Genomic DNA, 24,162 nt, shown 5'->3' with positions numbered 1-24,162 from the left:
AACGTGTGTACAGGGAGATCAAGCGAAAGTTGTACTCAGGGCGCAGGGAGGACCCCGAAGTTCGTATTGAAATTCAAGTCGATGACGACGTTTTTAATGAAAGTCTGGGAAGGATAACGTCCAAAAGATATCAGGGGAATAAACTCTTATATGAAGTTCTTTCTAATGAAACTCTTGATTGTTATTTCGGCACAAAGTGGAATGAGCGGATCATGAATGAAAACGGTGATTTTGCCTATTTTGAACCAGGAACTTTGAGATTTTGGCTGAGAAAAAGAAACCCTATAGTGGAATTTAAATTAATTGGCGATAAATACGTGAGATCTGAAATAGAAGACGGGCATCAAGTCGTTTTTACATTTGTCCGTGAAGATGGCAACAGATGTGGATACAAAAATATAGTCCATCATTAATATATTTCATTTAGCACGTGTTCATTTATTTTTCTGTATCTGAATGGTTGATTTCAAATAATTATTTTACTTGCCAGTGAATTATTTACGTAAAATGTAAACATGTGGGTATAAATGACCCATATATTTCAGTCTGTGATTCTGTCGTAATCAATACAGTAATATTTGTGAAAAAGACTACTTGAATACTGCATACAAGAAACATTTCACAGGCATAGCAAAATTATTCTTCACAACTTCTACTAACAGTTAAAGGGTAATACACTCCTTTAGCACATTAATATATCATATGATTACTGATTGATTAAATCAGATCTTGGCTTCCATTTATCACCTATTTTAACAAGATGTGCACAGAAAGTAGGAGCATCACATCTGTTGCATTTTGCAGTACATGTTTTGATGGCATGGCCAGAAGTTGAGCAGTGTCCACAGTTGTAGCTTTCCTTCACTCTTTCCAAACCAGCAGCTTCCAAAAGCTGTATTCTGTGTTTTTTCAAGAAAAGTTGCTTTAGTGCAGAAACCCCCCTATGGTTTGATGATCTAAAGTAGTCCTTTGATACAGTGTCATTATACTTCTCCTTACCTTGCTGAGTGTAATATGCTAAATTTTGGTAAAGCTTTAAAAATTCAGGCACATGAGCATACAAAGAATGCATTTAAGGTGTCACATCTTTTGCTTGGTAAAGGTCAAGAAATTTTTGAAACCATGTTTTTTATCTTTTCTTCAAGGATAGAGATAGCATCATCAGTAGTATAATCTAGTTTGAGGTCACCAATAATATCTATGAAATTACCCAATAGGGCTTGCAGCTTATCTGCAACATGACCTTCTGATAGTAGTACCTGCAAATTTATGTGTTGAAAGAGCAAGAGTTTTTCAGGTCCAGTAAGATCTCTGTACTCCAACCTCTTGGTATCCTTATTAATTTTCTATTCAAAATTCATTCCTAGCTCTTTTACAAATTTTCATACCCAGCCATGTGTTTATACTTATTTCAACAAAAACCATTTGAAAAAGTATATACCTTGTCAATCGCATCTTTTCTGCAAAGTTCCCTGATAAGAAGTTCAATTAAATTATCAGATATTCTCAAAAACAAATGTAGTATATCAATTATTACATGGTCAATAGGAATAAAATTAAATAATGGATTGGTTTTACAATTATATTGTTTAGATTTTGCATGCTTACCTATTTCTTGTGAATCTCTTGCCCCAAGAGATTTGTCAGTTAAAGACCACTTTTTACTGATGTCAAACCTTTCATGTCTTGGGCAATTACACCAAATACAGGCAAAATTTTGATTTGCAGCTCCTAGACCACAGACACAGGCTAGAACCTTCCAGTCTCCCCCTAAAAAATACTTAATGCTATACCTACGATTATTTACAGTTATTTCTTTTAAATTGGACATTTCATTGTTTAGATCAGCAAGGCTTTCTTTAAGATTGTCATAGTTCTCTGTTGTGTTAATTATTGCTAGAACATAGTTCCTTTTTTCATTCATTGCTGCATCCTTTTCATTCAAAATAGTGTTTGTTACATTTTCAAGTTTAAACCTCTTCCCAATGTTGGTACCATCACCACTGATCTTTACTTTAATAGTAGTAGCCTCGTCCAATACCTCATTTTTCTGCAGCCTTTGTATGTTCTTCAAGACTGTCCCTGAGAGAAATCTGTACTCCCTCTGCCTCCCCTAGTGTTTTTTTTAGATTCCAATTGGAATTTAGCTTATCTAGATGTTTACATACCTTATATTTTGTGGGCATGTCTTTACACTTTATGGCCAACTCATGCCAAGCTTCATTAGTGATATTAAATTTGTCTTTTAAGTAGACCCACATATTAATATCATCAATATCATTGTCAGTCAGTTCTTTTGGCTCAGTTTCTAGTAGTTGAAATTCTCCCTCTTCTACCAATGAAATAGTTTCATCTTGCTGGGTGTCATTATTGAATATCTCCACCTTGGTGGCAACAAAGTCATACAGGCCTAAAAATGATAGTGCTGACTGGCAGTCTTCTTTGAATGTTCGCCTTATCCTTGCCTGGTGTTGTTTGGTGCAATCGGCGAACTTTTTATTCTTGTTTGGACCTCTTTGTCCCTTTTTTTGCATTCTTGCTGCTTTCTTCGCTAATCTCTTGAATTTTTCTTTGTACTGTTCTTTTCTGTTTTCCGAGTCCCCAATGACATTTTCGAGTTTCTGCTCAATTTTTAATCTTTTTGCCTGCTCTACGGCTAGATCCAGTTCAGCTTTCCTTTTCTGCCCACGGAGCTGTTGGTTTTCCTCAATCAGTTTTTTTCAAGCTCATGAAAGAAAATTTTGAAGGAGTAGTTTTTCGCCTTCCATGAGTCAATCAGCTTCTTTACACTCTTCCCCCCACTTTTGGAAGCTTTCTTGAACGCTGAGTGGAGGAGAGAAATCTTTTTCCTGAAGACGTTGAGAATTCTGGAATTTATCACAACCCCGCTGATCTCAGATTCCCTTAAGATTTTTTCCACGATTCCTGTAATCAGAGAATCGGCACTTTCGTCGTTCGGCTCTTGGTCAGGCCTCTTCGACAGGGAATATATGAGATAGCTGTTAAAAAAAAAATCAATTCGACGAAAAAAAATTTAAAAAAAAGAAGAAAAGAAACGGGTTTAAAAACACTTCGATTAACGCAATTTTACTTACTTGTTTATTTCGTAATTAAACCAAGGTAATTTTTCCCCTTTCGGACCACTTGATTCTTCACCAAAATCGTTTTGTGCATCTACGGCCACCGCGAGAAGAGCCAGCGAGGACAAAATCACCAGTGCGTAAACTTCGAGTCCCATTTCCCGAACCCAAACAATATCCAAACCTCATGTATTACATCAAATTGCGCCAAATTTATTCTTCTTTTCATATTTCGCGGTAATGACCAGTTCTGTGGATGCGCTTTAGAGTTCTAGCCCCAGACTCTATGGCCAGTGCTTGCATCTGGCATAAACCCCTCTTCGAAATGTCTGAATCGCTAACCAAAAGTTTAAAAAACCCAAAAGAAATGTTGTCATGATTACCTTCAAATACAGTGTTATAGAAAGCTTATATACGATAGTTTTATAAACTGAATGTAAGAAAGATAGCGATTCAAACGGAATACGCGAAAACGAAGAAAATGCTCGAAGTCTCCTTAAGTCGCCTTAAATCGCCTAAAGTCGCAATGTTTTTTCCGTCAATTTTGCCTAAGTCTCTTTAAGTCGCCTTAAATCGTCTAAAAGCGCTCAAAGTTATGGCGACTTAAGGTCCTAGAGTAGGCCTGAAAAAGTCCTCCATTGCTTAAATCAATGTAACTGTTGGTCCATGAGCTTTTCAAAGACTTAGCTGGAAACAAACCTGAACAATTGTGGATAGACGGACACGCTCAATGGTCTGTGCTCATCACAGATACGATCGCGAAATTTGCAGAAGTAGAGATGTCGTGATCACAGACATCGTTGAAGACATTTGTTAAGGTCGGCACACACAGGGGACTAGTCCCTGCAATAAGTCGCGGGAACAAGTCCCATCGAGTGAACTAGCTATTTTTGCAACAAAATTCTATTCTCACGGACTGAAAGTTTGGTCCGTGCGACTAGTCTCACGAATTCAAACTGAGTTGGCGATGACATTTAAATCATAAATAAAATTGATACTCTGAGCAACAAAGTAAAACTCAGTGATAAAAACATGATACGATGGAATTTCTTCTCCGACCTTAAAGTTGGTAAAATGTAACAGTATTATTCTGATGAAATTACACCTGCTTAACCTTCCATTTATATCCAAACCACTTCCTTAACCGATCACTGAAGTAAAAATTGTAGGCAAAATAAGAAATTGCTCGAAGACTGTATTTCCCTGGAATCTCCCAATACTCCTACGGGAGGATATTTGAGCAGTGTCCGTCTTTAATTTTTTGAATCAATGTAGCCTGTTCACAACGACTGAGATAATATTTTGAGTCGAAATGAGCATGGGCTTGCTGTTCTTGTTTGGAAGATGTCTCCTTTGCGGTAAAATCTTAAGATCTTAGTTCAGTGAAATGAGCTCCTAACAAAAGATGACGAGCAAACACAATCCTACGGCGAAACCTAGTCGCTCCTTAAAAGAAATTAAATGAAATGTTCCCTCACAATCTGGCCATGATTGTATTAAACATATTATAGTTTATATAATTGTTATATGTTGGCTGTTTATTTAAAATATTATGTGTGATTAATCTGTAAGGAGCGAGAGGATGATGTCTTATTGAAAATTTCCTTCATAAAATCGAACGAATCGGCTTAGTGCAAAAAGCTGTAAGTCGGAAATGTTATTTTCACGAAGTGTGCGCCGTCATCATCTTCGTAGCCTATTCTTAAGAGTCAACATAACTCAAACAAATCCCGTAGCAATTGTTCTTGCAAAATATTTTCTTTTACGAATTATGTAAATCTAAAAAAAGAACAAAAAAAAAAAAAAAGAACACTGCATAACTCTAAATCTGCTTCACATCACGTCTGCGTTTACTGAGGAGAAAGTCCAACTTGCCGAATCAGACCCACGACTAAAAGAGTGATTCAGTCTATCTCCACTGAGTTTCGTGACCGCTGGTCGTAATTACTAAAAGAAGGTATGACCTAAAACCACCTACAATGATGATAATAGTAATGATAATAATAAAGCCTTTATTTAGACACGACAATGTTTAAAGCTGAACAGCTTGTGGGGTCGCGTGTAAATCTAAATAAACTCTAAATTAAATAAACTAAAATAATAATGGTTTTTGAGGAGAGGGGAAAACCGGAGTACCCGGAGAAAAACCTCTCAGAGTAGCCGGTAGAGGACCAACAAACTCAATCCACTTATTACACCGTGTCCGGGAATCGAACCCGGGAAACATTGGTGAAAGGCGAGCGCTCTCACCACTACACCAACCCTACTCCCCTATATTTACAACCACCTACAACCATCTGAAACCACCTACAACCACCCCGCGGCACAACCACCACCTACAACCATCTAAAGCCACCTAAAATCACCTACAACCACCTACAACCACCTTCAAAATACTATTGTGTGACAATTTGTGACAATGTAAATACACACTGGAGATGTTGTCGCATGTCTCGCATGTCATGACCAGGGAAAAGCACCGAGAGAAGTTTTTACACGTAGTTACTAAAACAAGGAATGACCTACAATGACCTACAATGAGGTACCGTGGAAACAAGGAATGACCTAAAATGATCCACAATGCTTTACAATGACCTACAATGAGCTACAATCACCTACAAGGAGCTATTATAACTGTTACGAAAAATTGTGGCGTGGCTTGCCTGACTTTCTAGCCCCATGATAATGTGATGACCTTTTTGTTTTGCTGTCTAAAATACCGTCTCATAGTCTCGCGGTGCTGTGATGCGTGACCTTATTAATGGTTTTGATATGAAAATATCAATGAGTAAAAGGTGTTGACAGGCCAAATACGACTCATAGCCTCGTGGTAGTGTAAAATTATGGGATGCTTGTTATATAAGACCCTCAAAGACATCTTAAGCCAAAGGTTTTCGTAATTTTTTTTTTTATCATTATCGTCATTAGACATGTCTCATTAAAATACACCGTAAATTTATCTCCAAGCTAGAAATTCTTTTATTATTTGGCCTGTTGCTCAGTAGACAAAAAGCGAACACGTTACGTTGATGCACACATGTCTCCTTTTTTTTTTCTTTTTTTTTTTTGCCTTTTTTCTAAAATCTTCATTTATTTCGTTGCAGGGATCTTACAGTAGCTCATTTTAGTAACAACGTGTAAAACAATTTTCTTGGTGTTTTTCCCTGGTCGTGACATGCGAGACATGCGACATTTCCGGTGTGTATTTACATTGTCACAAATTGTCACACAATAGTATTCTGAGGGTGGTTGTAGGTGGTTTTAGGTGGTTTTAGATGGTTGTAGGTGGTGGTTGTGGGTGGGTGTAGGTGGTTTTAGACGGCTGTAGGTGGTTGTAGGTGGTTTTAGGTCATTCCTTCTTTTAGTAATTACGAACCGCTGGTTAAAACGTTTAAGAAAGAATCCTTCACCCTTTTAACAGAACTAACTCGTGGAATTTACTGCTGCACGTCTTGAATTTTATTGAACCTAAGGTCGCAAAAATGCGTTCTGAGGTTTATAGTTTTGAGGCAGAACACTTGGAGTATTTATTCCGGTAGCAATTACGAAATCGTCATCAACAAAGATCGTTATAATACAGAGGCAATATCAGAATGATGTAGCAACTAATAGAAATATCTCTTAAGAACCCAATAGCGCGCAGGGAACTTGTGGTTAACACGTTGCCGTACTCGAAACAGATTTCAGGAAGTGGTTCATCATGACTCCATATCGGTGGTTTCCTCGCCTTTCCGGATAGCAACGTCTTAGACTTGCGTATTTAAAACTGACCTTATCCTAGCTCTAAACTGCTTTAAAGACGAATAACGCTGAAGCGAAAAAAATTAATAATGACATCCTTATCAATTTTCTGAATTTGTTGTGAGAACAGCAACGTGAACACCGGAAGTCGAACTAAACTAAATGCAAACTATCATGCACGCTGTCTAGTTATTAAATGATGTTCTCAATATCTTGCTTAAGACTCTCATATTGCCAGTGTAATGTAATGATCTTTGTTTACAGGGTTTTTGTTCTTTTTATTAGGATGTTTAAATATAAGAGAACCAGGACGGCCACAGGAACAGGATCGTCGCTAGACTAAAGATTTAAGGAGCAGAACAAATGTCTTTGTACGTGCGTTGTGAATATTTGTAAATTTCTTTGCGTCCTTGGCAGGGACCTTAGGCAAACCACGATGGCAACGGCAACGAAGACGTGGTGAAACAAAAGATCAAATCGGCAGAATAGTAGCTCAGCGCGTGCATCTTAAAACTTAGTTCATTTTTTAGTCGTCTTCTGCCAAACAACAAGGTGAATTTACCAAAACTTACAGAAGTTTTACGAATGTTAACATCAATTTTTAGGTTTCTAATAACCTCAACTGTGCTTGTACTAGCCCGGCACAAGTACAATATACCAAAAAAAAAAAAAACAAAAAAAACAAAAAAAAAAAAAAACAAAAGAAAAAAACACAAGTGATGATTGAGTTTTTGTAGATAACTTCGAGATCTCCAGCCGAGCGGCATGATTTGTCCAATTCAGAAGTGCTGGTAATTAGCGTAATGGTTTAGTTGTGATATATCAGACATTCGACGTTGCAAATTTCTCCATTTCATAAGATTTAGGTTTATTTGTCTTGAAACCAGTTGTTGAGAGCAAGGATAAGGTTATAGTTTGAGTTGTAATTTAAAGAAACAGCTGAGTAAGAAGCGTGGGAGGACAAGGAACTTTTCTGTCTGCCACACCTTCAAATGATCGTATAACCTTGGGATACGTGCTTGGAAAACTAATTGATTTCTGCTCGTTACTTCAAAGAATACAAGTTACGAATGAAAGATATTGACTCGTTGGAAAAAATTATATACCTGTATTCTACCCCAACACAGCCGATATTTTGTGGAATAGACGTCGCAAAATCGTAATTACCTTTCTATGGCGACGCACATTTTGCAGTGTTCGAGGATGTAATTTTTTTTTTAATACGTAAAAACCTGAGTTGAAATTTAGTGTCAAATATTTTGTAACTTTTTCATTGCAACTTGTATTGTCAGTTGTAAATCAAGATTTACGATGTTTACAATGGACAACAAATCTTTCTTATTTTGATTAACCGTTTGGACAAATTCAAATAGTTTAAATTCTCTGTTTCGAATTTTTGCATTGAATTACGGTATTTGTTGATGTCTTACTTGCCGACATGAACAAGAGCAGTACAGAAAGCTCTGAATGAATTTTTTCCATGTGCATGTCCCGTTCATCCATGTTTTCTCTTCAATGTAGACAGCCGAAAAACAGCGAGAAGAAAGTCGAGCGGCAAAATACCTCAACATACCCAGTTTGTCTCAGTACTAGTTGCCAGTGAAAAGGAATACCAAATTGACATACACTGTGGGAATAATATCGGAGAGAGAGCGAACATATATAATTTTTTTTTTTTCGTTTAGCGTTTTCGTTTTAATAACGAACTTGTAATGATTTTAATGATATTTTCAAATGTTTTGGTTTTAAAACTTTGTTGGAGCAAATGACGTCGAGGAGTTAAACAAAAACAGCTCTGCCTGACACAGCTGCCTGAGACAGCTCTGCCTGACACGGCCTTATCAATTTGATCAAAATTCCTCAAAGGTACCGGTTACACGAGGAATATTGTCGGAAAAGGATTGAATGTCTTGAAAAGGTACTTAAAACATAAAAAACAAAAAAAAAACAAAACAAAACAAAACAAAACAAGAAAAAACATGAAACAACGCCTACTACATTTACGAAACAAATATGACAAAATATTTTTTGTATCGACTTACTGCCAATTGTGTTTTTCGAAAATATTGAACTCGACAATAGAGCGCCCAAACAACTGCGTCGAAAGAATGGACTCACGTCTATAGCTATTCGTATATTGAGATATATACTTTGGTATAGATGTTGGAGTTGCTCTCCAAACTTGAAGACTGCGCGCACGCTGACGAATTAAACCAATACAGAAATGATTCATTTCGTATTATTTTTTAATGACTTCCTGAGGAAAGCGTTGCGATGTTGCAGGACGGTTGACCAATAATACGATCATTTCTATTGTGTGGCTCACGGAGAAAGATATTTGCCTTCCCACGCTCCTTTCTAAGCTGTTTCTTATAGCCAACATGGTTTCAAGACAAATAAAACTGAACCTCCGAACTAGACAAAACAAATCATGCGGCCGCTTGCCTTGATATTTGGAAGTTATCTAAAAATACTCATGGCCAATAACTACTGGGCTATTCTCAATATTCTCACGTGTATCGAGCTTGTGGGAAGCATAAGCACTGTTAACGTCCTTACGAATATAAAAAATTGATATGAACACTTGTAAAACGATTCCCCAGGCCTTTTACAACAGTAATTCCCAGAATGTTCTGAATTAAAGTTCCAATAAAAGTCTCTTCAACTTTTAACTCTGCAGTATTTCACACTACAGCAGCATTAAGGTCGGAGCAAGAAGTCTCCTCGTATCATGTCTGTATCTTCAAGTTCGACTTTGATGCTTAGTGTGGTTTTAATAGTCATGTTTCAAATGATAGATGGCACATGCAAGACCCGAGAATCTGGAATAGGTAAGTATGATTCCATTCACTGGCATATTCTTGTAATCGTTGGGATGGTAAATTTGACGCTCATTCTCTCAAGACGCTCACCAACAATTTGGTAATGTACGGAATGTTTTCATTTATTTAATTTTTTTTCTTTTTTGAGTCAGAGCTGATCTTTAATAACTTTTTTTTTTCCGAGAACTAGACTTCTAATCGATACTGGGCGTATCTAATTGTAAAAACTGTCATAAAACAGATGCCGATTCCTTTAGAATATGAAATCCCAAATCCTCACGAGTTGAGCTGATGATTTTTCCTTCGATATCCTTGCCTTACTCGTTCTCTTTTCCTTCTTCTCTCTTTCCTCACAGGGGATGGCAGAATGCATGTGCATCTTAGAACGAAGAACTTCCTTCCGGCTTAATATATAAATTATTTTTATTTTTCAGCTAAGAACTGTGCTGAGCTTTACAAGTGCGGTCAAACCATCAGTGATGTTTATACAATCGACCCTGATGGTTCAGGTGCCTTTAATGTCTATTGTGACCAGACAACAGCCGACGGAGGATGGACAGTGATCCAGAAGAGGGTGGATGGCACCGTGGATTTCAATCGCACCTGGAATGATTATAAAAAGGGATTCGGTAATTTTCTTATTCGTGAATTTTGGCTCGGACTGGACAAGATCCAACGCCTGACCCAAAACAAGAGAGAAAACAAACTCCGCGTGGATCTGGGAGTAACTGACGACAAAACTGTCTACGCAGAGTATGAATGGTTTGGTATTGAGAACGAGACAGCTGATTACAAGCTGCACATCGGCAAGTTTTCATGTAAGTCAATTTACTCCTTCCCAATCAATGAACATTGTCATAAATGATAGTTACTATCACCTCCCTTACACAGGGTAGATCTCAAAGCAGTCTCCTAAACAATTGTTTGCCTTGAGGATATCAGTGTGATTCACATCTGGTTATGCATATCACACTCATGAGACTAACCCTGAACAACTCATTTACTTGAGAGTTGCCTGTGATTTGGTGACATAGAATCAATCAGGTGACACGAGGACCTGGAATGTATAGGAAACTAGTTATTAGAGTTGATTCAGTAACTTTGATGCTCTAGAATTCAAAATTGTTTTCTGAAATGTCGTCTCTACAAGTAGCAGAGTCGCATCGTTTTATACACACTACAAGGGGCCAGAGCTATGCTCTCAAGAATTACGATTAATTACTATCCATGAATTTAAAATATATTGAGTTTTTTCCTCTTTCTTTTTTCTTTTTTTTTTTGTGTTTAGCTGCAACCGTTAAGGATTCCCTATCCATTCATAATGGCATGTTATTCGGTACCTGGGACAGACTTCCAGCTGACCGTGATTGTGCACTGAGATTAGGAGGAGGCTGGTGGTACCTGTACTTTGATAAATATTGTACTGTTTCCTCAAATCTCAACGGGATCTATCCTCATCGTGGAAGTAATTCTCGAATTCACTGGGCAAATTTAAACAGTGAAGCTAAAAACAACAATCCCAGATCAGCTGAAATGAAAATCAGACCAGTGGACTTTTTTTAAAACCTTCTTCCTGAAGGACTTTTTCTTGCTTTTTTTTTTTTTTTTTTTCGTGGGCGAGTGGAGGGGAAGGATTTTGTTTGTGTCAGGATAAATTTTTCCAGATTCCCTTATAAGGCTCTGTAATCGCATAGTGCTGTGAAGGGAAAGTCAAATTTAAAATTTGGTATAGTTATCTAAGATTTATCAGGGATCGTGATTATTTTAAGAAGTCTTGATGAAAACAAAACGCAAATTTCTTTTTTTGTAGCAAGTCTGTACCAGTACTGACTACACCTGACCCTGCCGTCAGTCAGTTAGATCCAAAAGTAAATTCCTAGAGGCATTAATTGTAATTAGGTTAAGTCGACTTCACATACGCTAAATCAGATTGATTTTGAGGTCAATTGTTAACGTTATGTGAAAACGTTGAGATAATTATGTGCAGTAAATAAATGAAATCATAAAAACCATCTTTATGTATATCATCGCCAACTATTCCGGTCACGAGCCTGAGGTAGGGAGGCGGCTTCATACCAAAATGTATGTAAACATCGCTGCCGATTTTATAGAAAAAAGTATGGAAGGCACGTAAAAATTGTAAATATTCGCAATCATGAAATATTTTTTCAATTTTCCGGATTGGGGTATTGATACTACAAGTAAAAGCAATCTGTTAAAAAATAAACAACAATAAAACGAGTGTGGTAAACCCTCCCTTTCACTATCTCTCGAAAACGAAGGTATATTCCATACAAACCTCATAATTTAGGTGGCGAAAACGCGTGAATCCTAAGCACCGGCATGGCATAAATCATTTCCAGAGCTAGGTGCTGCATTTGCCGGACTGGACCTCTGTAGTAGACCCTCTCCAAGTTCAAAATTTAACTTTTGAGGCTCAGAACGATTTTTAAGCCCCTTCACTTTTTGGCCGCAAAACAGTAGAAAATTAAAAAGGTGAAGTCCACGATAAAACTGCAAAATCCCCTGTTTCGAATGACAATATTCTGACTGTCTTTTGTCCAAATTTCTTGAAAAAACCCTCGTTTGAAAGCTAATTTTGTGGACTACGTTTCTCGAAGCAAGTTATTTTCTTCAGCTGCTTTCGTATGTGTTAAAATCGTGGTTATATTAAAAATATCTTCTGTACCTCACTTCGCGGCGATATGAACCCGTTGATACAAGAGGAAGAACAGCGGTAAGAGGGGCGTCACGTAAGGCGCGCTGAACTGTCGTGACCGAAATAGTTGGCGATGAAATGATGATTGTGGTAAAAGTTAGCAATATCACTCAAGTCTCAAGAACTATGCAAACCTCCTGACCGCTTCTTGGGTTTGTAAAGCTTTCTCGAAATTTGCAGGCTCTCATCGTGTTTAATTGAGGCTATGTTAACATGGTAAAAGTCCGCCATTGCTTAAATATGTATTTAAATGTTGTTAATTTTGATTCATCGTAAGCCTTTCATAGATTAAGTCGAAAGCAAACCTGAACAACTGCAGATGATGGTTTAACATTCAAATGAAAGTATATTTGAAATGTACACAGATGTGTCGCCTAATTTTGTAGAATGGAAAAGAGAAGGGTCGTGATCGAAGTCACTCTCCCGAAGGATCAATCGTTTGGTTGGAAATTTGCACTATTTTTCTGTTAGGTTTTTTCATGTTTGGATGAAGTTGCGTAAACACGGAAAGATCCTCCATTGCTAAAATTAATGTTATTGTTGGTCCGTGAAACAAACCAGAACTACTGTGGATAGATGGACACGCTCGATGGTCTGTGCTAAACACAAATATGATCACGAAATTTGCAGAAGTAGAGATGTCGTGATCAACAGACATCGTTGAAGAAAATTTGTTAAGGTAAGCGCACATGAGGACACTAGTCCCTGTAACGAGTCACAGGACAAGTCCGATCGTGTGAACTAGCCATTTTTGCCACAAAATCTAGTCGCACGGACTAAAATTTGGTCCTTGCGACTAGTCCCACCTATGCAAACTGGTTTGAATTTTTGGGACAAGTCCCTGCAAATTGTTTCTCAAAACGCTTGGTGGTAACCAAATTTCACTGAACAATCCACAGTTTGTGCTATTTTTTCTGAAAGCAAGAAAAATTAGTATGATCTCCCACGGCACATAAACTGAGACGTCAAATCACGGTATTATATTATGAACCACACATGAAACAATTTACAATGGAAAGTTATGAGTCAAATCTCTAAGTTCTACAGTTAATTGTTTGAGCCAAAGTGTAACATCTGAGCTTGTGGTCTAGTCATCAGAGCGAGAGTAGTCCTAAGAGGGAATGTTTTGATTTTGACGATGACTTCCGCTCAGGTTGTAAAAAACGTCAGTCGATACTACCGACAGCAGTCCTTCTCAGGACTATTATCACCTAGAAGATCAGTGGATAACATAAAATGTTTAACTTTATCGTTAAGAGGTGCCCCAGGGGGAAATACATGCACTGTTTATCTGTAGTGTTTATTCCAAAGAGAAGATAAGCAAACCGGTTTTTACATGCGTACCACGTATCGTATGTTTTCTGAGTCTTAAAAGTGATCGAGAGGGTATTAGTATTTGCGATATCAAAGCAGTTTTATAACATAACCCAAGTAAATAGCGAGCTCTGATTGGTCAATTCAACGTCCACCATTTGCCCATGGGTGTAAGCTGCTGACGTGAGCAAATGCATAGACTAGTTTTCCACGCGCGCTTTTTTTTTTTTTTTTTCTGGTCACGTAAGATTTGTTAAATAAAAGAAAACTCTTTTGCAACAATGTACCAATTTTATGTTTTTTTTACAGATGATAAACGCCACAGTGTACACTATTGAGTTATAGATGCACTTTGGAGGTTTGCCAATCACTCAAGAAGCTAGAGTCGCTCTTGGCTATTGCCTCGCGCGACTCTTGCGCTTCTTTCGTGCTTAGCAACCGCCCGCGTCCGCGTGCATCCATGGCTCAATAAGAGTGGGATGTAATTTGATTTATTAATTTGTATCATTCTTTGTTATGCTCCCAATCGAAGTTTTCATCCTTTATACTGCTCATTAGTCCTTTGTATAACTTAGTAAAGTTATTCCTACGTGTTCAGGAAAACTTTTAGTTCAGGTTATTTTTCATCGAAATATAATATCAAGCGTCTAAAGTACACGTAAACGCCGTAGAATCCCTAACGCCGAGTAAAGGTAAAGGTAACTTTTTTACATTTTTTAATGCAATCGAGAGTTTGTTTTGAAGGTTTACCATAGTTTCTTTATTGTGTTATAATCATAGCTTTTAGAGGAGGCGGCGTGGCCGAGTGGTCAGGGTGCTGCTTTTGTAATCCGATGTCTCGGGTTCAAATCCTCCACCCTGCCACTCACCGAATTTGTTCTCGGTTTCCCCCAGTTCAGCTCCTCGGCTGTGCTCTGTAAATAGTCCACTGGTCTGCTTCCTGCCAGCGGGGACTTTTAAGCACTTAGTTAGTTTATATTGTGGCTGAAAAGCCCCTCAAGGGGAGCTTCAATTTACGTATTTCATTTTCATTTAATTGTTTTTCATTTCTTTTGGTTGAATTTACTTCTTAGTTTTCGAAACCACTTTATACTGTTTTGTAAATCGTTTACTCTGCTTCGCTATGCATCATTTTATCTCCAAGTCCTGCTTAACGTCCCATGGCTTCGCTTCAATAAACTTTGGTTACATTTTTACCGTCGTGAAAAACATTATGATTACCGTTTCTTAAATAATTTTTTGTTTTTACGTGCGATTAACTGATCATCCTGCGAGTAACGCTCCGCGCTGACACTACCTTCGTTTTTGACGTGAGGCCTAACCTTTCCCAGACTTACCGTGTTCTCGTTTAGGTTGTGCGGGGGCTGTTGCGCGAATCATGAACACTTTTCACACATTTCTTTTTTACCACACTTAAAAACACTAAATTCCAGCTCCCTCCCTATCTCTTACACGCAATACGTAGTGAAATGTTTTCAAGACTTGACATAACAACTAAGACTAGGTGCTGCTTAAGAGCAAATGTGGCCAAAAATGGAATATTTTCAAAAGGTGATGGCAACGGCCAAAAAATCGACTCAGCTCAGATTCTCAAGTTGTAGGCCTTATGGTGAAACAAAGCACTGCATACTTTGTTTGGCTGAATATAGCTTTATTTTTCGAGAAAATCGATAATTAACCAAATTTCGCCAAAATGCCGCTTTTGAAGCTCAAAACGTCAGACGAATCGCGCGCCACGAATTGAAAACTCTTGGACCGATAAAATGTACCAGATCTTGAAAAACAACATCAATACATATGTTCACGGGTCTCTGTAAAACGCGGACCGGATAGATGCGGGAGGCGGATGCGGATGGCGGATGCGGATGGCGGATGCGGATGGCGGATGCAGATGGCGGATGCGGATGGCGGATGCGGATGGCGGATGCGGATGGCGGATGCGGATGGCGGATGCGGACGGCGGATGCGGATGGCGGATGGGGATGGCGGATGCGGATGGCGGATGCGGATGGCGGATGCGGATGGCAGATGCGGATAGAAAAATGCTTATGAAAAATTGCGGATGGAAAAATGCAGATAGAAAAAAAAATCGGTTGGAAAAAAAAAAACAACAACAACATTAAACATTGTCTCCAACATGTTGAGGTCATTTACTGAAAATAATATAGAGTATTGCAAGCCATCAAATGTTTATTTTTATTGTAACACGAAATATGTTTAGGCGAGACAACCCTATTTCCTTGGCATTTTATGTCAGATTCCGTTTGAGGTGTTGAACTGCATATCGGACCAGCATCGTGCTTACCTTAGAGTGAATTTGGGTTTGTCCGTTTAGATCGCGAAGATGACTTAATGTTCAAGGGTTATATTTTGGGGTACAAACTTAGGATAAAGTTACAGCAACTATTATTAGTCTTTGTTGTCAATTACGGTGTACCGGGGTTGAAATTATCTCTTTAACTTTTGAACTTTATTTTTTTCAAAGTTTAGATGTTCCGATGCTCAATTTAGTTAGTGTTTGCCTCTGTTGCTATACTGAGATAAACGAACTATAGTGGGTGTAAAAGCTAAATAACAAGTTTTAATCCTTCTTTTAAAGGCCCATTTTCATCCGAGATCCTTTGCAGTCGTTTGTTTTTGTTTTGGAATCGCGCTATTGTTAAATGGCGAACTCTGATAGTCATTCACAAACACTATTAAAAAGAAAAACAAAGATTTGGTGAAGAACACAGTAAAAAAATTTGCAGCTAAATATTTGAGACTGAAAAATCATAAATCGAGTCTGTGTATGGTGGCCCATTGTTATCATAGCATTGTTATCATAGCATAATAAAAAAATAAAAGTAAAATTAAAAAAAAATAAAAGTAAAAGCAATCCAAAAAAAAAATTGAATTTAAAATAAAACATTAAAGAAAACAGGAGCTACTGAAGAAATTCAATAAAAAAAAGTAAAGGAAGATTAAAAATTAAAAAATACATAAAAGTTAAAATTAAAGTGAAAAATAATTTAAAAAATAAATAAGATAAAAACCTTTAGTACAAATGCAAAACAATTTTAAGTTTACTATGATAACGCTGGGCCGAAAGGAACATCACGATATTTGTTTCCAAAATGAAATGTTCGAAAGCAGCCCATTGTTATCATAGCCTGCGACACGTAAGGTCAGTGGACTACTTTCAGAAGGGCTGCTCGCATTTCCTGATTGGTAACTCGTGCACGTGTGGGTTGTGGCTTGCACTTTTCTCGTTCAAACTACAGTAAAAAGTCCTTTTATCGAGATGAATAGACGACAACAAACGTGGAACCGTTTGCAAGATGAAATGAAGGCGAAGAGGAAGCGACCGGACCCTCGCGGAAAAGGCAAAAGCAAGAAATCTGGTTCCGCTCCGCACGAGTTAATCGTGCAACGTTTAGCATCTGAGCCAGACAACAAACAAACGTTTAGGCCAGTCCAACCAAGAGAGTTTGTGGCGTTTCCATACGAGGATCTTACGCTAGCAAACTTGAAGAAGGCTCTCGCTGACCATTACAGTTTGCCAGCAAGCCTATGTGATGTTCTTGTCACAAACAAGGGACCCTCTTGTACCAGCATGGAACAAATCCCTCATAGAAAGGACAAGGTGAGTTCGTGTACGAAGCATTTAAGCTTAGGTAAATAAACAATGGCGCAAAAATATTCTCGGGTAAAACTAGAGGTAAACTGTATTAAAGGACCAATGTCCGACTATATTCGCGCTTGACAAGGCCTCAACTATTAGGGACCGGTCATTATTTAGAGGGGGGGGAGGGCTGGTGCAAAATTAGGTATGCCATGTTTCATTTTTTCTGACCTCCCCCCCCGATAGATATACAATCGCACGTACACACACACTTTTAGTACACCAACACATATAACTGTCTATTGGTACTTATTAAATGCATTATTCAGTAACTTTTTTCACATTCTGAACTGAGTAGCCCTCCTCCTAGAACCATTGAATACTTGCATAAATTTATATGGCCCCCCCTTTTTTCCCTGCATAAAAATCGATTACCCACCCCCTATTTGTACCAGCCCCCCCCCCCCCCCCCACACCCCCCCCCACCCCCCCCAGCACTTGGAAATTAACTGCACATGTTTTCAGTTACCTTATTACATGAAGCTTCTGCAACATGTTAATTTTGAAAATTTCGCGATTTTTCGCAAAATGAAAAAGATGCAAAAAATAAGTGTTGCGAAAATTACATGACATGAAAATTAAGTGAAACTTCATGTAAATAATCATAAAAAGGATGAGTTTATTACCACTGAGGTCATTACAAGTCTAAAAGCAAGCCAATAGTGGACTTCACGTTACTTTTGGTTTTCAAACTAATTCACACAACTTGGTTGGTGGAAATGTATAAATTTTTATCCTTTTATTCACGTCAATGGCTGGTTACATTAACTTTGTCAAGGAAAAATACCTTATCCCAGGGGCGGTGCATTACTCAAAATTAATAACTACTTAATAACTGCGTGTGAGGGCTTTGCTGTAAAATTCCAGACTGAGGGATAAAATTTTTGCTTTATGGACCGAGCCTCTGGGCGAGGTCCATGAATAGAAAATTTCAGCCCGAACTCTGGAATTTTACAGTAAAGCTTGAGCAAACAAGGTTATTAAGTTGTTTATTATATGGCTTCCGACGGGCAAAGCACGCCAAATAGAGAGAACTTCTAAATTGCTTTCATTTTTTGTCAGGATAATAAAATTCAGATAAGAAATCTTTAGAACTCATAGTTAAAGAAGACCAAGATACGTGTTTTGTTAAATTTCTTGCTTTTTTAATGAAGTTTCTTTCAGCGAAAGTCACAAAGTTAGCTAGGTTTTGTAAACGAAAACGGTGGTGGGAAAAATCTGTAATGCCCGTGGGCGTTTACCAGGAAAGTATGGAACGCTAATTAACCAATGAGAACGCGCGTACTATCGCAGCCATATAATAAAGTGACTTAAAACACAAAATTTTCCAAAAAATTGCGAAATTTAAGTGTTGCGAAATATTTGAACCTCAAAATCACGAAATTAACGTGTCACGAAAAATTCATGTAATAAGGTATGTAAAATGAATTAAATAGAACTGGTACTGTTCATGTAATGTATTTGAAAACATAGTTAATACCTGTCTGGTTGATCACTTGGATCATAGTGGCCTTGTTCCAGTAACATAGTGAGCTGCCTCTTGAAAAATCTTTCAAATCTATTGTGCAGGTCTCGCCACCATCTTTCTATCTGTGAAAAATGGTTCAAATCTGTGTTGATAATGCAATTCAAAAAGTAAACAATCAGTTATTACCCTTAAATGTATAGGTCAGAAAAAAGGTTTTTGGAATGTGAAGCACAGATTCCTGCATTTTCATTACCATCATTAAAATCTACATCAAAAATTCAGAAAAGCCTAAGTGGGCACCAAACTGATGTTTTATTGTCGGAAAGTGTTTAGTTAACTGCCTTACCTTGTTATTTGTTGAAGGACCATAAAAAACTGTATCTGCCTCCTCATCTTGCTCTTGTCTTAAAAAAGCGTGAATAGTAGCCATGTGCCCTGTCTCAGTTCCTTTATCCAGCCTCAGATATTTACTGATCACTTGAATGAAAAAAAGATAATAAAATAAGTAAATAAATAAATAAATAAAGCTTAAAAAATCGTACATGTATGTAGAGCCCAGGGGGGGCTCTGGATATTTTGGGTAGGGGTATGTCGCTGGGACTCTGAGACCCTTACCCTATACTAGATCATGTTTGAATTTTGCGACTCTCTTCTAGACTAGATGCGTAAAATTACCACCCTATTCCAGACTTGCTAGTCTCCAGGAACTTTATTTCTGTCACAGGAAGTTGCTTATACGGTAAATGATACCCTATTCCAGACCAAAATGCTCTGATTTTTAATACCCTATCCTAGACTAAACTGCTCAAAAACCCTACCCTTCACAGCAGCACATACCTATAAGCTTTATGTATGGGAGTACCCCTCCCCGGGATGTAGAGCTTAACCTTAGTTAACTATGGTTCAGCTTTGACTGTATCATGATCAGTCTGCAATTGCCATTGTATATATTTTGCATACAGGACCAATGTTACCTTTTGTTTTGTACAGATGATCCATGTACCAACGACCAATAAGCTTAGGGTCAGAGTTTGTGGTCCATAATTTCAGATACAAAATGTATCCACTAAAGGCATCTTGCAAGCCGTAAACAGCTAAAGGAAAAGTGCTATTCATGAAACCCATTAGCTTGTCCTGGCCATCCCCAGAATGAGTGTGATTAGGTCCCTGTATACAAGATAACATAATAAAATAACTACTATGACATGACACTATGACCATAAGCCTATTACAGAAGGGGGATCCTTGGCTGATCGGATTAGGGAAGTCCAGAAAATTTATGGGAACTCACCAAACTGAAAGACGAAAAGAAATGGGGAAGGGAAGCAGGTTTGCTTGTGTCCAAATCCACCATGTTTTGGATAATCAAAAAGACCTGGACCATCAGTCAAGTATTTGTACCTATAGGCAGGCATGCATAAGCAAGTTGAGATCAACATATATTATCACCAGAATGTCCTGATATGGATTTTGTTTGGCAATCTTTAAAAGGACAAGCAAGATAATGAGAGCTTTTAGCACACAGATAACCCAGTTACTTGCGTTGCCTTTAAAATGTCTTTTCCAGATGCCTAAAAACATGTTACACTAGATTGAAATTCATGATAAAAGCACAGGCAGATAAGTTGGATGGTTCGAGGTAGGTTGCCAGAACATGCCATTTGATCCCATATATTTACTCTACTTTGCAACGGCTTACTCTAAGGGATCAGGGGAAATGCTTCAATGAATTTTACATACTTGGGCACCTGCCACAAAAAGGTGGGAGAACTTACCAATGATGTGAACGTTCCAGTAGCTCCTCTTTGTCGTTTTTTTTGACCAACATTCCCTCGCCTACTCAGTCCTTCGGGGTCCACCATACCCATAACATCATGGACCAGATTGCGAGGGACAGCCAATTTATGTTGCTCTCGTATTTTTCTCTGCATTGCTCGATACCCTAGATACTGCCCTGGACCCTCCATTTCCTCTTCGATTGCCTTCTTTACATCTTCAACGTTGGTTTCGTACCTAACGTATTTGATGCCGAAAAAACGTAATCTTCTGCTAAGTGTAGGCAGACTCCAGGCATACTCAGGGAAGTCCCGACTAGCAAAATCCAGTATCTCCTGCCTGGAATAGTTTGCTAACACATAGCGCTCAAGGTCGCTCTTCAGTTGCTCGTCACTCTCCCACTCTGAGCAACGAATGCGGACCGCCATTTTGAGAGAAGAGAAAGAGAGAGGAAGCTGGGAACTAGGTTGTCCACTGACCTTACGTGTCGCAGGCTATGATAACAATGGGCTGCTTTCGAACATTTCATTTTGGAAACAAATATCGTGATGTTCCTTTCGGCCCAGCGTTATCATAGTAAACTTAAAATTGTTTTGCATTTGTACTAAAGGTTTTTATCTTATTTATTTTTTAAATTATTTTTCACTTTAATTTTAACTTTTATGTATTTTTTAATTTTTAATCTTCCTTTACTTTTTTTTATTGAATTTCTTCAGTAGCTCCTGTTTTCTTTAATGTTTTATTTTAAATTCAATTTTTTTTTGGGATTGCTTTTACTTTTATTTTTTTTTAATTTTACTTTTATTTTTTTTATTATGCTATGATAACAATGCTATGATAACAATGGGCCACCATATCTGTGTATAAAACTTGTACAAAGCTTACTTGATGTTTAAGGAAATTGTTCGGCTTCAACACTAAATAAAATATAAACAAATAACCAATATTGGCCATAACTGATTTACTTTACGCATTTCAATTATAGAATAATGACTTGTACAAATGAGATCGCTTATATACATATCTCAGGATCTTAAGTAAAAATCGGTCAAATAATTATTCTCACCTCGAAAAAATCTCCCCGGAGTCTCTAGTTCCATCGTAGGAACAATGCAATAACATTTCTGCAAAAGCACTGTCTGTAGTGTTACCGAAACCCATTGTTGTTTTCCTTGCCCTCCATAAATCATACACAGACTCTCGAAGTCGAATAACCTTTGCCGAGCCGGGCAGACCCGGCCTTCCTCTAGACCACTTCTTCGGAGGCATCAACTTTTCAAATGACGTTTTTCACCGTCATACATCTAAGAATTAAAAACTATTTACTGATATGGATACTACAATAGTTTGTTGTTCGCACATGATTCAAGATGGAACTTTGAAAGCCCTAATTAGTAAGATGGAAGAAGATGTCAAAGCGATTCCGCAACTTAGAGGGAAATAGCGTATTTTTCATATATGAAAAATGATCTGGGCGCGCAAGGCATCTCGGTTGAAAATGGACCTTTAAGCACAGACTTGGCATAAAGTTACTGCAAGTATTATCGGTCTTTCCTGTGTATCAGGGTTTTGGTTTTGATAATAATAGTATGATTTCCATGGTACGGTGCTAGTTCAGATGTTTGAGTCAGTTAGTGTTTGCCCCTGTTGTATAATACTGAGATTAACAAACTAAAGGAGGTGTAAGAAATGTATTTTTGATTTTCTTTCTGTTGTTTATCAAGTAGTAGTTACCGCTTGTAAAGTTTACGTTACCCTTGGACATTTGTTTTCGAACATATCTTTGTTTCCTTAATTTTTTTGGCACACGCGCGGATATTTTTCCCGCCATATTTTTGATTGTATCCAGCTTTTTTTTAAGCATATTATCGAAAAACTAAACTTCTTACTGATTGGTTCCACACCCCTTAGTTATTGTCACTCGCCCAAATGTCCAGGGATAACTTAGACTATAGAGAGATAAGACTGAAGCTCGAACTGCGTGTAAGGAACTTCGGTTAAGTTTGCGAATTAAAGAAGATATGAGTTCTTGTTGTTTGTCAGTGGAACTATCGTCCCCCGTCATTCCAACTTTGAGGACTTTTTTCGTGCTAAATTTCCTCCTCTATTTAATCTTGAATAACCGGAGCAAAAGGTAAATTACTTTTTAATTACTACCTCAACGAATGTTCTTTTGTTGTTGTTGTTTGTTTTTTTTTCCAACCGATTATTTTTTCCATCCGCATTTGTCTATCCGCAATTTTAAATCCGCATTTTTCTATCCGCATCCGCCATCCGCATCTATCCGGTCCGCGTTTTACAGAGACCCCATAAAACATGTCATTACAGTCGAACCCCGCCATGTCGAACTCGGTTAAATTCAGATATATGATAGATAGACTGGTTTATTAAATTCACATAACAGTAAAATACTGAATTGCGCAGGTTTTACAAGCTACTACTATACAAATATAAAATATGATGACTTAAAGTTCTATTAAAAGTTCTATTACATCTCAACTTGGGTTGGTTTCAGCCACGAAAAACGAATTAGCAAAACGCTTTGTCTTGGCTGCTGGTACATTGTACGTTCTTTGGCGCCGGGGGCCGTCTAGTCAGATTTTTGCGAATTTTTGGTCATCCAACAACTTTTTGGTTTTTGCTTTAATCGATGGTTTAACCTATCTACTTTAAGGTTTTGAAATCTTTTTAAATTAATTTTATCAGTAAAAGCTTGAAAAACGCAATTTCCGCAACAAAAAACTGTGTCCACCAGTGTTGATCGGTTGCCATGGAAACCGAATTGAAAATCCACGCTTTTCCTCGAGATTTCTCGATTCAACGCTCTCCGAATTCCGTTTCCAGGGGTCCCTATCCGATTCCTGAATTTAAACTAACATCATAGGGCCTGGATCCTCAGTAAACGCTCCACGCAGACGATCTGACCACATTCAAATTACTTCAGCTTGGTTACCATCGAATAATCATGCCTAAAGGGAATATATCTGGTGTAAAACAACGAGTTATAAAGAAAAGTTTTAGTGGTAAGAAAAGAAAGGCTTTCAAAGGTATCCCAAAGCACAGAGAGATCGCGGAAAATGCATCGAAGAGACCATATTGGAGATCACGTTTGTTGGTGAGGATGACGTGGTAAGCGAGCAAATTCCGGAGCCTCGTGCCTCTGTTTCTTCGAGAAAGCTACAGAAAAGTGACAATGAAAGTGGATCTGATGAGGATATTTCTCATGAAATGCCAGTGGCCAAGCTAAGGGGTATCGGCTTGTGCACATGGAAAGTCTTATTACATCATAACAAAATATGCTGACTAAAGGTTCTAGAAAATTCTATTAAAAGTTCTCAATGAGTCAGCATGACCAAGCGTTCCAGAAACTTCATCAGTTCTATTTTTAGCAATTCCGTAACGCAATGCACTCTCCATAACAGTAGCCTCTGGGGAAGAGCTAGTATAAATATGAAGCTGTTGATACAAAACTTCTCCTTTCATTCACAACACTGAAAAAATATCGGGATCCAAACGATCCATTAAGATCACTGATCACTTCACGTGCACCTCAGCCAAACATCATCTATTGCATAACTTGC

At 37.9% G+C, this 24,162-nt stretch overlaps 2 protein-coding genes and 1 pseudogene across 4 annotated transcripts; 1 reads left to right on the top strand and 2 right to left on the bottom strand.

The window, feature by feature from the left end:
* Positions 1-28: 28 nt before the first annotated feature.
* On the bottom strand, positions 29-3,269 carry LOC148740807 (uncharacterized; annotated as a pseudogene). The gene is made up of 2 exons (XR_015990858.1): positions 3,096-3,269; positions 29-2,999 (listed from the first exon to the last, which is right to left on the bottom strand). The product of XR_015990858.1 is annotated as an uncharacterized LOC148740807 (transcript).
* A 6,283-nt stretch (positions 3,270-9,552) lies between these two features.
* LOC111340801 (angiopoietin-related protein 7) lies at positions 9,553-11,765 on the top strand. The gene is made up of 3 exons (XM_088757828.1): positions 9,553-9,652; positions 10,072-10,461; positions 10,932-11,765. The coding sequence occupies exons 1-3, from the start codon at positions 9,553-9,555 to the stop codon at positions 11,204-11,206; spliced, it is 765 nt and encodes a 254-aa protein (XP_088613954.1). The 3' UTR covers positions 11,207-11,765.
* A 6,169-nt stretch (positions 11,766-17,934) lies between these two features.
* LOC148740806 (uncharacterized) lies at positions 17,935-21,361 on the bottom strand. 2 transcript variants are annotated; one of them, XM_088731077.1, is made up of 4 exons: positions 20,581-21,361; positions 19,780-19,972; positions 19,152-19,282; positions 17,935-18,947 (listed from the first exon to the last, which is right to left on the bottom strand). In XM_088731077.1, the coding sequence occupies exons 1-4, from the start codon at positions 21,007-21,009 to the stop codon at positions 18,942-18,944; spliced, it is 759 nt and encodes a 252-aa protein (XP_088587203.1). In that variant the 5' UTR covers positions 21,010-21,361; the 3' UTR covers positions 17,935-18,941. The 2 variants fall into 2 exon arrangements, with proteins under 2 accessions (XP_088587203.1, XP_088587197.1); XM_088731071.1 differs by having other exon boundaries at positions 17,939-18,927; positions 20,581-21,360.
* Between the last annotated feature and the right edge of the window lie 2,801 nt (positions 21,362-24,162).

The sequence above is a fragment of the Stylophora pistillata genome, chromosome 1 (genome assembly GCF_964205215.1).
Source record: "Stylophora pistillata chromosome 1, jaStyPist1.2, whole genome shotgun sequence".
NCBI lineage: Eukaryota > Metazoa > Cnidaria > Anthozoa > Scleractinia > Pocilloporidae > Stylophora > Stylophora pistillata.
Note: the sequence above shows the minus strand (reverse complement) of the source record. Positions and strands in the feature narration are given on the sequence as shown.

Bases quoted from the DNA above. Each gene is read 5' to 3' on its own strand.
- LOC111340801 (XM_088757828.1), top strand. From the start codon at position 9,553: ATGTCTGTATCTTCAAGTTCGACTTTGATGCTTAGTGTGGTTTTAATA. The intron at 9,653-10,071 runs GTAAGTATGATT...ATTATTTTTATT, and splicing joins GACCCGAGAATCTGGAATAG to TTTCAGCTAAGAACTGTGCT. The intron at 10,462-10,931 runs GTAAGTCAATTT...TTTTGTGTTTAG, and splicing joins GCACATCGGCAAGTTTTCAT to CTGCAACCGTTAAGGATTCC.
- LOC148740806 (XM_088731071.1), bottom strand. From the start codon at position 21,009: ATGGCGGTCCGCATTCGTTGCTCAGAGTGGGAGAGTGACGAGCAACTG. The intron at 19,973-20,580 runs GTAAGTTCTCCC...TCTTGTATACAG, and splicing joins CTGGAACGTTCACATCATTG to GGACCTAATCACACTCATTC. The intron at 18,928-19,151 runs GTAAGGCAGTTA...CATTTTTCACAG, and splicing joins GTCCTTCAACAAATAACAAG to ATAGAAAGATGGTGGCGAGA.